Below are 12,358 nucleotides of genomic sequence, written 5' to 3'. Positions count from 1 at the left end.
GATTACTCTTGTTTTACTTAGAACTCTCAGGGGAGAATTGGAAGTTCTACTTGCAGCTTCTAAATTGGTCAGTGGAAGTATGGTTTCCTGATTTTCATTTTAACATTATTAATTCCTGTGCATACTGGACAAAGTATTTTATCATTGGTAAGATTGTATATTTCATCCTCCACCGCAAATATACCAAGGATGATAATGATTTTTTAGGGCACAGGAAGAAGTTTCTCATGTGTATATTTGTAATTAATTTTAATTTGGGGGTAAAATTAACTTCAGGAAAAAATGAAATATATTAATTACAAAGGTAAAAATAGAAAAAGGTTATATAAAAATAAACCTACTAATTAGAATGTTTTTCAAATGTATAAAGTTTCTAAATCTTGTTATTATTAAAAGATAAGATTAATTAGAAGTCATATGAAATCTTTAAAATTTGGGTTTTAAGTTATATATTTTTTCAGTACTTATCATTCTGTATTAATATAAACTGCTTACTATAGAAAAAGTAAAATTGTTATCTACTTGTTGGAGATTGGGGGAGAAAGCCATGGACCTTAAAACAGTAATTCTTACATTGTTCATCCAGTAAACAAGCTTAAGAAGGTAGGGTTGAAAGCAAAAAATTTACTCTTGAAATCCTGCAAGGCTTTTTTTTAAGAGTGGATATGTTGTGTTACTTAGGTAAAAATATGAAATCGTAACCAAGAAAATGAAAACATAATTTGTATATTAAGGATGTATGTTTTTAACAATTGAAAAAATGAGAAAGTTTACCATATTAGGAATTTAGACTTAGGACCAGTAAGGTATTAGTGTAGATTACAAAGTATAAGTTGGAGAGCTCATTTACAGACAGGTACTTTTTGAACAGTAATGTGAATCCCCTTGGAGGGTTTTCTGCATCATTTAAGGTCACCGTTAACAGATTGAGAAATTGAAATGATAGTATAGATATGAAATGACTTTGAGAAATGTAATGGGCAAAATAAATAGATGTAGATAAATTTAAAATAAGTCTGTTTTGAAAAGTAGGTAGTTGACACTGAATTAAACTAAGCAACTTAAATTATACAAGGCATTAGATGATTCTAGTGAGGCATTTTAGGCTTCAGGAATTTTCATGGAAAGGGAAATTAAATTAGTTAGATGCTTCGAGTTTTCACCAGCTGGGTGGATGGAATAGTATTTTAGTTAGCCTAAACATCTAGAACTGTTGTGGTTAGTTTAAGTGAGAGTTTATACCCTACATGGCTTTTAATGACCCTGAGTTTTCTGTTTATATGGATAGAACCCATGTAACCTGGGGTGTACAGTATAGCAGCGTTCATCTACAGATGAATAATAGACTTATCACGTTGGGCCTAACGTACATGAAGTTGGCAAATATAAAATAGGTGTCTGCTCTTTTTCTCTAAACATTCCAATAAAGTTAACAAGCCATTGTACTGTTGTTCAGAGTGGTGTTATTTCATTAAAAACAATGAAGTGAAAATTTGTTAGTTTTTTGGTTTAAAATATTCTTAAAACTGGCTAATTAAATCCTAGAAAAGCATAGGTTACTATTTTTTACTAGAGCAGATAATCAAGTTTATTAAAGAGGGGGTTTCAAATTTTTTTTATAGATAATACTTTAAAATAGGCTTTTTTCTTGCTGATATAACTAACATTTATTTTCTGTTTATTTTTAAGACGAGCAAAAATCAAATTAAAGTAGATCTTGTAGATGAGAATTTTACAGAATTAAGAGGAGAAATAGCAGGACCTCCAGACACACCATATGAAGGCAAGTACTTTTTTCTGTATCAAAATATTGTGCGTATTAGAACTTACCTGAAACATTAAATCAGAATAATCTTAAGTATCTATAAATTACATGGAAGGTAACTTCATTTGGCTTAGGATATTACAACATTTAAATAATAAATTTAGATATTGCTGTAGACTGATTTTTTTCTTACTGAATTTTAGCTAATTTTTTTTCTTTTCCCAACATAGATTTAGTAGAACCAAGTTACAATTTATATAGGTTAGAATTTAACAGTAGAAAACATCTAGCATATTAAGCCTCTAATATATGGACTATAGATGCTCAGTTACCCTTCATATGGTATCTATAACAAATCTTGCCTTAAATTTCTGACTGATAAAATACTTATTTTTTTTATAAAGCTCCTCTCCCCTGTTTGTCATTAAGTATTTTATTCATTCATATGTCTTCACACAGGCTGTATTCCAAATATTTAATTTTCTTTATTCAGGAAAGCTTTGAATGATCGTTTCAAGACAGAAAAAAGAAAGGAGGCAACTTTGCTGAACTTTGTGTTCACAAACTAAGTCTGTAGCTCCTTTAGACTATGGAATTGGGTGGTAATATAAGGAAAGAAGCTTTTTCATAGCCTTTTATTTCCTCATTAGGCAAATCTTCAGTAATGAATATTATTCATTTGGATTATGTAGCATATCCAAGGTTCTTGCCTTCAGATATATGCTTAGTAGAAATCATAACAGAATTTGTAGTCATAGTAGCATTTACTGAGTTCTTATTTTCAGAGCTTTACATGTGTTTTCTCATTTAATCCTTAAAACAAATCTTATGAGGTAAGTAGTTATCACTGTTCATAGAATGAAGAAACTTAAGCTCAGAGAAATTAAGTGCCTTGTTTAAGGTCAGACATCTAAGTGGCACAGCTGGGATTTGAGTCCTAATAGCCTTTGACTTCAAAGCCAGTGTTTCTAATTACTTTCTGCTTTTGAATAAATGAGGATTGACTGAATATTGGAAGTAGTGGTTATGTCTACTTTGAGCGAGGTCTTATAATTCCTTAATGAACAGTTAACCCAAAGTCATCAGAAAAACCCAGTATTCTAATATATTTTAGTTTTCATTAAATTTTTAAAGACCCTAGAATGTCTTTAGCATATCCTACTAAATCTTAAATGGTAAAATTTTATTTCCTGTTTTATCGTTCATATGAGCCATTTCTTTTTTTTTTTTAAAGAGGGTTTGTTTGTTTGTTTTTAAGATTTTATTTATTAGACAGAGATCACAAGTAGGCGGAGAGGCAGGCAGAGAGAGTAGAAGGGAAGCAGGCTCCCTGCTGAACAGAGAGCCCGATGCGGGGCTCCATCCCAGGACCCTGGAATCATGACCTGAGCCGAAGGCAGAGGCTTTAACCCACTGAGCCACCCAGGCGCCCCCATATGAGCCATTTCTTAACATTATTTAGTTTTGTATTATTTACTGAGTGCCTCTTATATGCCAGGCCTCATCTGGATGCTTTCATGGATACCATGCATTTAGTCCTTTTGATAATCATTAGATGGAAAAAAGGTCATTAGTTATCTTATGGAAATCATGTTCTTGTCTTAATAGTAGATAGTGTATGGAATGATACACTTGCTTCTTAAAGGTAGGCATTATAAATATTCTTGAATCTTTTTTAGGTTGTTTAGATGTATTTTTATTTTTATTTATTTATTTATTTATTTATTTTAAAGACTTTATTTATTCATTTGACAGAGATCACAAGCAGGCAGAGAGAGAGAGGTGGAAGCAGGCTCTCTGCTGAGCAGAGAGCCCAATGCGGGGCTCAATCCCAGAACCCTGAGACCATGACCTGAGCCGAAGGCAGAGGCTCAACCCACTGAGCCACCCAGGCGCCCCTGTTTAGATGTATTTTTATTTATTTATTTATTTATTTAAAAGATTTTATTTATTTATTTGACAGAGAGAGAGATCACAAGTAGATGGAGAGGCAGGCAGAGAGAGAGAGAGAGAGAGAGGGAAGCAGGCTCCCTGCCGAGCAGAGAGCCCGACGCGGGACTCGATCCCAGGACCTCGAGATCATGACCTGAGCCGAAGGCAGCGGCTTAACCCACTGAGCCACCCAGGCGCCCCTTTATTTTTAAAAGCTAGTATGGCAATAGCATTATTATTCTAGAACTCTTCCAGCAAACGGATATTTATAAACAAGGTACCTCCTGAACTTAATAGGCAGAATGTTCATTACATTCTTAGAAACCCTTAATAAAAGTAGATGAATTTTTTAAAAATTGGATAATACTCATTTGTAGATAATTAAGTTATAAATATACCATATTCTTTATTAATTGGAAGCAAGTTTGGTCATATTTAAGTGTTTCTGCTGCTGCCACTAAATGAGATATTAATGTTTGATAATACTAGTTTTTGTTTTGATAAGACTAGTTTTTTTTTTTTTTTTTAAAGATTTTATTTATTTATTTGACAGAGAGAGATCACAAGTAGACAGAGAGGCAGGCAGAGAGAGAGAGAGAGAGAGAGAGAGAGAGAGAGAGAGGGAAGCAGGCTCCCTGCTGAGCAGTGAGCCCGATGCAGGACTCGATCCCAGGACCCTGAGGTCATGACCTGAGCCGAAGGCAGCGGCTTAACCCACTGAGCCACCCAGGCGCCCCGATAAGACTAGTTTTAATATGCTTTTTGGGTATAAATTGTGTCCTTTTTGTCCTAAAACTATTAAGGAGAAATTGTTCATTTTATTTAGGAAGAGCACTATTCAAGGGCATAAACTAAGATATTTTTTTGGAAAGATGAACATGAAGAAGATTTTGAAGATATATTTTGATAATATTTATTGCAGGGCTCTTGGTTTTTGAGAGTTTTTGGTTTTTTTTAATCTCTATAACTAAGGCAAGTGTTTCCATGTGGAATGTTAAACTGTTTATAATGATTAATGAGGAAACTATTTTATGTTGTGTTAAAAGTAATCAGATTAAAAAGTAGAATACCCATGGGAAAATTAGCAATATTGCACGTGTTACTTAACTCTTGTTTTTTTCTTTTGCTGTAATAGTGGCAAAGGAACAGTTTAGTTTTTGAACCTTTCTTCCTAAGAGTTGTTTTGAATTTATGAAATAATTGTTGGTATTTTAAAAAATCTCATCCCTTCCCCATTTTCTTTTTTAAATGAAGTTAAGTCTAAAAATGACAAAGTTTTTATAATAAAAGCTATTTAAGAAGAAATGATTTATGGTGAAAACTTAAAATATGAATTATGTAGTTATAAAGCCTGCTTAGTTGTGTTGCTCTGATGTAGGTGTGTATATATACACATACACACACCCATATATATAACACATAATGCTGTGGTTAATGTTATGGTGGTTATATATTGAAAGTCGTCAGATAAAAATGCAAGACAGAGCATATTAATAGAGCATATTAATAGCATGTGGAGTAAAAATAGGATTGAGGGGGGGACTCTAGGGGCCAGCATTATTTATGTAGTATTTCTGGGCTCTCACTGCTCCTAAGAAATTGTTTTGGACATTCAAGAAGGAACAACTTTATATGAAAGATTATAGAAATAGTCATCTAGAATTTAACAGAAAAAGTAATACTCTTAGGAAGGAAAAAGAACCTACATTTTACTCAGGCCATATTTATTATACCTATATTTGAAGCTGGCATTTATAACTCTAAACAAAAACACTTCTATCTATAAACACAGAATTTTCTCAGGTACTCTTCTCTTACTTATCCTACTTGGTTTTTTGTTTGTTTGTTTGTTTTGACTACTTTCTGTTATATTGATTTCACTCTTGCCATATGCTCTGTGATTCAGGCATCTAGTTCAACTCATGCATAAGTCACTATGGGATATCATTAAAAAGAATTAGCAAGAAAAGAAGAATTGGAACCAGAAAGGGGTTGAAGAAAGTGTTGCCAAATGAATTGCCCCTTTGTTTTTCTCCCAGATCCACATTCATCTATTCCTAACAATGGAGGGAGATGGATTTGAGAGAATGTGGGTGATACTGAAAATTGAATTATGAAATTTTTAAAAAATATTTTTATTTATTTATTTGATGGACAGGGATCACAAGTAGGCAGAGATGCAGGCAGAGAGCCCATGCGGGGCTCGATCCAAAGACCCTGAGATCATGACCTGAGCCGAAGGCAGAGGCTTGACCTACTGAGCCACCCAGGCGCCCCTGAATTAATGAAATTTTGAAGTTAATAATGCTAGTGCATAATTTTTATTTTATTTTACTTTTATTATGGAAAGTTTTACGTATCTAGAGAAGACAAATGGTATAATGAATCTTTGGTTACTTATCATCTGGCTTTAATAACTATCAATTTAGGGCCAGTCTTTGATCTAATTCATTCCTTTATTATTTTGGAGCAGATGCTAGGCATAGTATTTCAGTAGTACAGTTTTATTTGTTACATTCTGGAATAATGTGTATTCTATTTTAATAGATCATAAAATGTTAGGATTGGAAGGTTCCTTGAAGTTAGGATTCAAATCCACCCCCTCATCCAGTGGAAGGCTTCCCCCCCTTCAGAGTTTCCTGAGCGGCAGTTACCTTTTCTTGAATTATCCCATTATGGGAAGCTAGATAAAGTTTTTTTAAATATGTATTTGGCTGCTAGTTGCTCAAGATGACTTCAAAACAGAATGTTGTGTTTTGTTTACATATTACTGGTTAGAACAATCTCTTTGTAAAGTGTTTTCTTTTGTATACCTATTGAGGAGAAGAGAATAGTCTTTTGTCTTTATACCTACCAGGTATTGTTGAATTTTATTTTCAAAATTTTAGCAAGTGTTGGCCTTTCATTGAGGGTACAAGTTAAAAGTTTGGGGCATTTTTACATTTGAAAGAACCAGCTAGTGGTAGATTTTTTTCAGTTTATGACATAACCATATGTCCTTTTTCTCTGTACCATCTGTGCCCTTACACCTCCTTACCTTCTTTTTGTCTTTTTTTTTTTTTTTTTTCTGTATTTTTTGTTATTTAACAGCTCTTCTCTGTGGACTAGAGGAAACAAAAGGAGACGGGACGTATGTTACCTAACTGTCCCAGTGGAGCATTGGATTGTCTTTGGATTTAATGTATTTGTCTATCTCAGGCTCTTTTATTTGCTGATAAACTAATATAGTTGTGTAATGGCTATTTTATATGTTTTAAATAAACTTTCAGTTAACTAGTGTTTTTATTATTTCCTTTTTGGGTTTCAACTTTAGAATGAATTTGTTAAAATTGGATATAAAATAGTACGTGTTTTGAAAAATCATGTCACTATATTTTGTTTCAAATATTTGAGGTGAGCAGCATTCTTAACTTTCTGTTTTCCCCATTTTTTAGGAGGAAGATATCAGCTAGAGATAAAAATACCAGAAACATATCCATTTAATCCCCCTAAGGTATTGTAAGCCTGTTTTTTGTGCATGAACTTCTAAATTTTTTCCCATTTAATTTATATGTTAGTGCTTATTAAGATTACAGCTTTTTGAGTTATTGTCTATATAAAATTTAGTAGGGACAAGCATTCAGGTAATATCAAATAAACTTTGTTGCTGACTTTAGAATGAAAAGCAAACTTACTCAGAGGTAGCTAGTAAGGCTATAGACAGGAATAGGATTTTCATCTGCCAGTGGCTTAAATTCTAGGTCTGAAAAAATTTACAATGCTCCCAAGTTTTGAGAACCCTTATACAGATTTATACTTGTCTCAAAGAAGTATGGTTTTTGTTTTTTCTTTTTCTTTCTTTCTTTTTTTTTTTTAAGGAAAGAGTATATTCTGAATTTAGTCAGTAGTTATTTGAGTACTGTCTGCCACTGTACTGTAGCTTTCACGGAGCTTTCACTGTCCTTGCTTTCGCGGAGCTCACATTCTAGCAGAAGAAAATCTTAATGAACAAATAATTGGAACTGATGAATATTAAAAGAGGAAATGGAATACCCTAGGTCATGTATAACAAAGGGAACTAACCTAAACTTAATTTTTCACTGAATAGCTTCCTTTATCTTTTACTTTTGCTATTATCATTTTAGTTTAGGCCTTCAGCTTTATTACTTTCCTGTTTTGCCTGTTATTTAATCTGTCTTTGCCACGCGTATTCATTCTTTGCGGTTCTGTTCTGTAAATCTTCCTAAAGTGAAGTTTTGATGTTTCTTTTCTTTCTTTGTTAATAAAGTCTAAACTCCTTGGCTGGGCATTTGAAACCTCCTACAGCCTAACCCCAATTATCTTTTCAATCCTAATTTTCTACCACCTTTACCCACAACATGGGTCTCATTTTCCAACCTAGATTATTTCCTGTTTGTAGATGGTGCTTATTATTTCATACTTTTCTGTCATTTTCACTTGAATCATTATCTGTATCATTTAAAATTTTAGGGGTTTTTTTGAGGTCTAAGTAAAGTATATCACCCTTTACATTAAACTGTATCCATCAAATTGTTCCTCTACTCTTTTTTTTTCATAATTTTTTTATCTTTTTATAAACATATAATGTATTATTAGCTCCAGAGGTACATGTCTGTGAATCGCCAGGTTTACACACTTATAGCACTCACCATAACACATAACCTCCCCAATGTCCATAACCCCAACACTCTCTCCCTACACCCCTCCCCTGACCACCCTCAGTTTGTTTTGTGACGTTCCTCTACTCTTTTAATAACATTTTATATTACTTATACACAGCTGATCCTGTGAACAGCTCTCCATGTAGTCGAAAATCCCTATGTAACTCTTGACTCCCCAAAAACTTAAACTGCTAATAACCTATTGTCAACCAGAGTCCTTACCAATAACAAAGTCGGTTAATACATTATTTTTATATATGATTTTATACTGTATCCTTATAATGAAAGCTAGAGAAAAAAATATTAAAATCATAAAAAATATATACTTAAAGTGTACTATACTGTACTTATCAGAAAAAAATCCAATGTAAGTTGACCAGTTCAAACCCTTGTCATTTAAAGGTCAGCTGTAGTACCAACACAAATACAGTACCAATTAATGTTTTATTTGGGGTATGTATCTTTTACTAGCTTTTATGCCCCTCAGGTGAAGGACCATGTCTTAATATATCTTTGCATTTTCTGTGGCTCCTTGAGTGTCCTTGAGCATATGATAGTAGTCACTTGGAAAATTCATTCAGCCTGTTGGTGGTTCCCATTTAAGAATAGACATGGTAATGGAACTTCCAGGGTGCACTTGGGTCACCTACTGGTTTGGAGTGTCTATTCTGTATCTTATGTACATCTATTTTCTCCTATGCCCACCTGATTCTTTTAAATTGTTGCAAAGTAGACATACCATAAAATTTATCATTTTAACCATTTATAAGTGTACAGTTCAGTGGTATTAAATATAGTCATGTTGTGCAATCATCACCTCTAGCTATCTCTAGAACTTTTTCATCTTACCTGTTAAATAACTACCCCCCCTTACACTATGGCCCCAGCTCCCTAACCATTGTTCTACTTTCTCTGTATGAATTTGATTAGGTACCTCAGTTAAGTGGAATCACAATATTTGTCGTTTTGTATCTGGTTTATTTCACTTAGTATAATGTCTTAAAGGTTCATCCATATTTCAGCATGTATCTGAATTTTATTCCTTTTTAAGGTTAAATAGTGTTCCATTTTTCATATATGCCACGTTATCCATTCAACCATCAAGGGACATTCTGGTTTTTCTAACTTTTAAGGCTGGTTGATTTTTTTTTTCCTTGATTTTTATTTTTCTCTATTATAAAAGCAGTTTGGTGGCACCTGGATGGCTCAGTTGACTAAGCATCCAGCTCTTGATTTTGGCTCAGGTCATAATCTCAGGGTTGTGAGATCAAGCCTTGTATCAGGCTTCATGCTGGGTGTGGAGCCTGCTTCAGATTCTCTCTCTTCCTCCACCCCTTCCTGTTCCTGCTGTCTCTCTTTCTAGAATAAACAAACATTTTTTTTAATTAGTTTGTGCTTTTTGTAGAAATTTGAGAAAGTTATATATAATAAATTATTAAAAAAGAAAGCATTTTTCAAAATGACCATTTAGTGATAACACTATTATTAAACTATCATCTTATATCTGTGACTTAGTTTTCATACTCATCCTGGTTACCCTCCACTGGATTCAGTCTAGGTTTTAATGTTATCGTTGGAATGCATACATAATTGAGGCTACTTTAATTGTTGAATACCACAAATTTAACAAAAGAAGATTTTAAATGTTTAAAGATAAGGATGCCCTCTTAGCCTAAAAAAACTTTTTTAATGGAAATAAGGAGGAAGAAAAAAGAAAAGCCCTCAATAGAGACTACTTTCAGCCACCACATTTTTTACTATTAGAGAATGGCAGTAGCTGCTGTCACTTGTGAAACAGTCTTAACAGTTCTTTTGATAGAGAGAGAGAGAGACAGTGAGAGAGGGAACACAGCCGGGAGAGTGGGAGAGGGAGAAGCAGGCTTCCCACTGAGCAGGGAGCCCTATGCAGGACAGCGCCCCAGTCTTAACAGTTCTAATAAATGAGGGACCTGAGGCTTAGAGGTTAAGTAGAACCCAAATCCCGTAAGGCCCAGTGTGCTCTACTTTTTTGATCCTGAAGAGGAAGGAGTGAGGGCATAATCTCTAAAACAGTGACTATGACTCCCCCAAGAACAAGAGCAGTCCACCAAAGTTCAAATCTACTTTGGCCATTTAACTGGCTTTAATAATTTTTTTTTTCCTCACTAATCTCTGCCCACTGTGGGACTCGCACTCACTATCGCAAGATCAATCGCTGCATGCTCCAGCTGAGCCAGCGCGGCACCCCTGGCCTTACAGTTGTAGGCAAGCTGTGTGCCCTAGTTGCCTCATCTATAAAATCCTCACTTAGGATTGCTTATAAAGATTAAATGAATTAATCCATGTATACATTATTGTAATAATTCTGTGAAACATTTTTCACATTTTTTAAAAAATTTTATTTATTTGAGAGTGAGAGTGACAGAGTGAGAGGGAGGGAGCACGAGTAGGGGGAGGGCCAGAGGGAGACATATACTCCCCAAGGAGCAGGGAGCCCAAATCAGTGCTCTATCCCAGACCCGAGCTGAAGGCAGATGCCTAACCAACTGAGCCATCCTAGGCACCCCTTTTTCACATGTTTTAATGTCTCTGAAATCAAGATACACCTTTCGATGGATGACATGTCATAATGTAATTGGTAGAATTTTTCTTTCTCAGGGTACATAAAGTAATGGTGTGTTATATAATTCATGGTACCTGAGATTTAATGAAATAGTAATACTTAAAACTTGCTACACAGAGTAAGCACTGTGTAAATATTAGCATTAACCAGTGACTCCCACTCTAAAAGGCCCTTCTTGGGGTGCTTGGGTGGCTCAGTTGTTAAGCATCTGCCTTTGGCTCAGGTAATGATCCCAGCGTTCTGGGATCAAGCCCCCACATTGGGCTCCCTGCTCAGCAGGGAGCCTGCTTCTCCCTCCGACTCCTCCTGCTTGTGTTCCCTCTCTTGCTGTTTCTCTCTCTCTCTGTCAAATAAATAAAATCTTTAAAATAAAATAAAAGGCCCTTCTTGAAGTAGCCATTGTCTTCCTTCTGTGACATCGTTTGAAAGTATAACATTGGCACTTACATTTCCAGTATAAGTTGAAATTCTCATTCATTGCTGACCTGGATGGCTCAGTTGGTTAAGCAACTGCCTTTGGCTCAGGTCATGATCCCAGGGTCCTGGGTTCCAGTCCCACATTGGGTTCCTTGCTTGGCGGGGAGCCTGCTTCTCTCTCTGCCTCTGCCTGCCACTCTGCCTGCTTGTGCTCTCTCTCTCTGACAAATAAACAAAATATTAAAAAAAAAAAAAAGTAAAATGTTAGAACTGCTTTGATACATAGTTTGGTCAAATGGTACACAGAGTTGCCTTATGACCTATATCAGTTCTACCCAGGTGTACCTACCCAGTAGAAATGAAAACATGTCCACACAACAACTTGTACACAAATGTTCATACCAGCACTATTCATAATGGCCAAAAAGTGGAAATGACATAAATAAATGTCCATTAACTGAATGGATAAATAAAATGTGGCATATTTATACCATGGGACATTTTTTTGGTTATAAAAACAAATGAAGTACTGATAACATATAATATAGAGGAATTTTGAGAACATCATGCTACATGAAAGAAGCTACACACAAAAGGCCACTCATTGTATGATTTCATTTATATGAAACATCGGAAGAAACAAATCCATAGAGACAAAAAATAGGCCAGTGGTTGTTTAAGACTGAGGGTATGTGAAGGAATGGGGAGTGACTGCTGATGGTTACATGGTTGCTCTGTGTATATACTGAAAACTCATGGAGTTACACACTTTAAATGGGTAAATTACAATCTCAGTGAAAGTGTTTTATTATTTCCCTCTATAGTCTTTTATATAGCTCCACAGTGATTGCATAGCCCTGGCTCTGTTTCAGGCACTTGACACATTATTTTATTTAATCATTGAAATCAGTGTTTTATTAGTCCCTCTCTCACCCTTGTTTTCTAGCATAGTGGGAAAAATAGACTCATAACATAACGGAG

General features: G+C 34.7%; 1 protein-coding gene across 1 annotated transcript in view; it reads left to right on the top strand.

Moving 5' to 3' along the window:
* The window catches only part of LOC111149276 (ubiquitin conjugating enzyme E2 K), a 74,268-nt gene that overhangs the window by 40,156 nt on the left and 21,754 nt on the right, over positions 1-12,358 (top strand). Inside the window, 2 exon segments of the mRNA XM_022506252.1 lie at positions 1,690-1,783; positions 7,132-7,190. Coding sequence (XP_022361960.1) covers positions 1,690-1,783; positions 7,132-7,190 — 153 coding nt within the window.

This window comes from Enhydra lutris, unplaced genomic scaffold, assembly GCF_002288905.1.
Source record: "Enhydra lutris kenyoni isolate GAN:26980312 unplaced genomic scaffold, ASM228890v2 scaffoldscaffold21, whole genome shotgun sequence".
NCBI classification, from domain to species: domain Eukaryota; kingdom Metazoa; phylum Chordata; class Mammalia; order Carnivora; family Mustelidae; genus Enhydra; species Enhydra lutris.
This window is presented reverse-complemented; position numbering and strand designations above follow the sequence as displayed.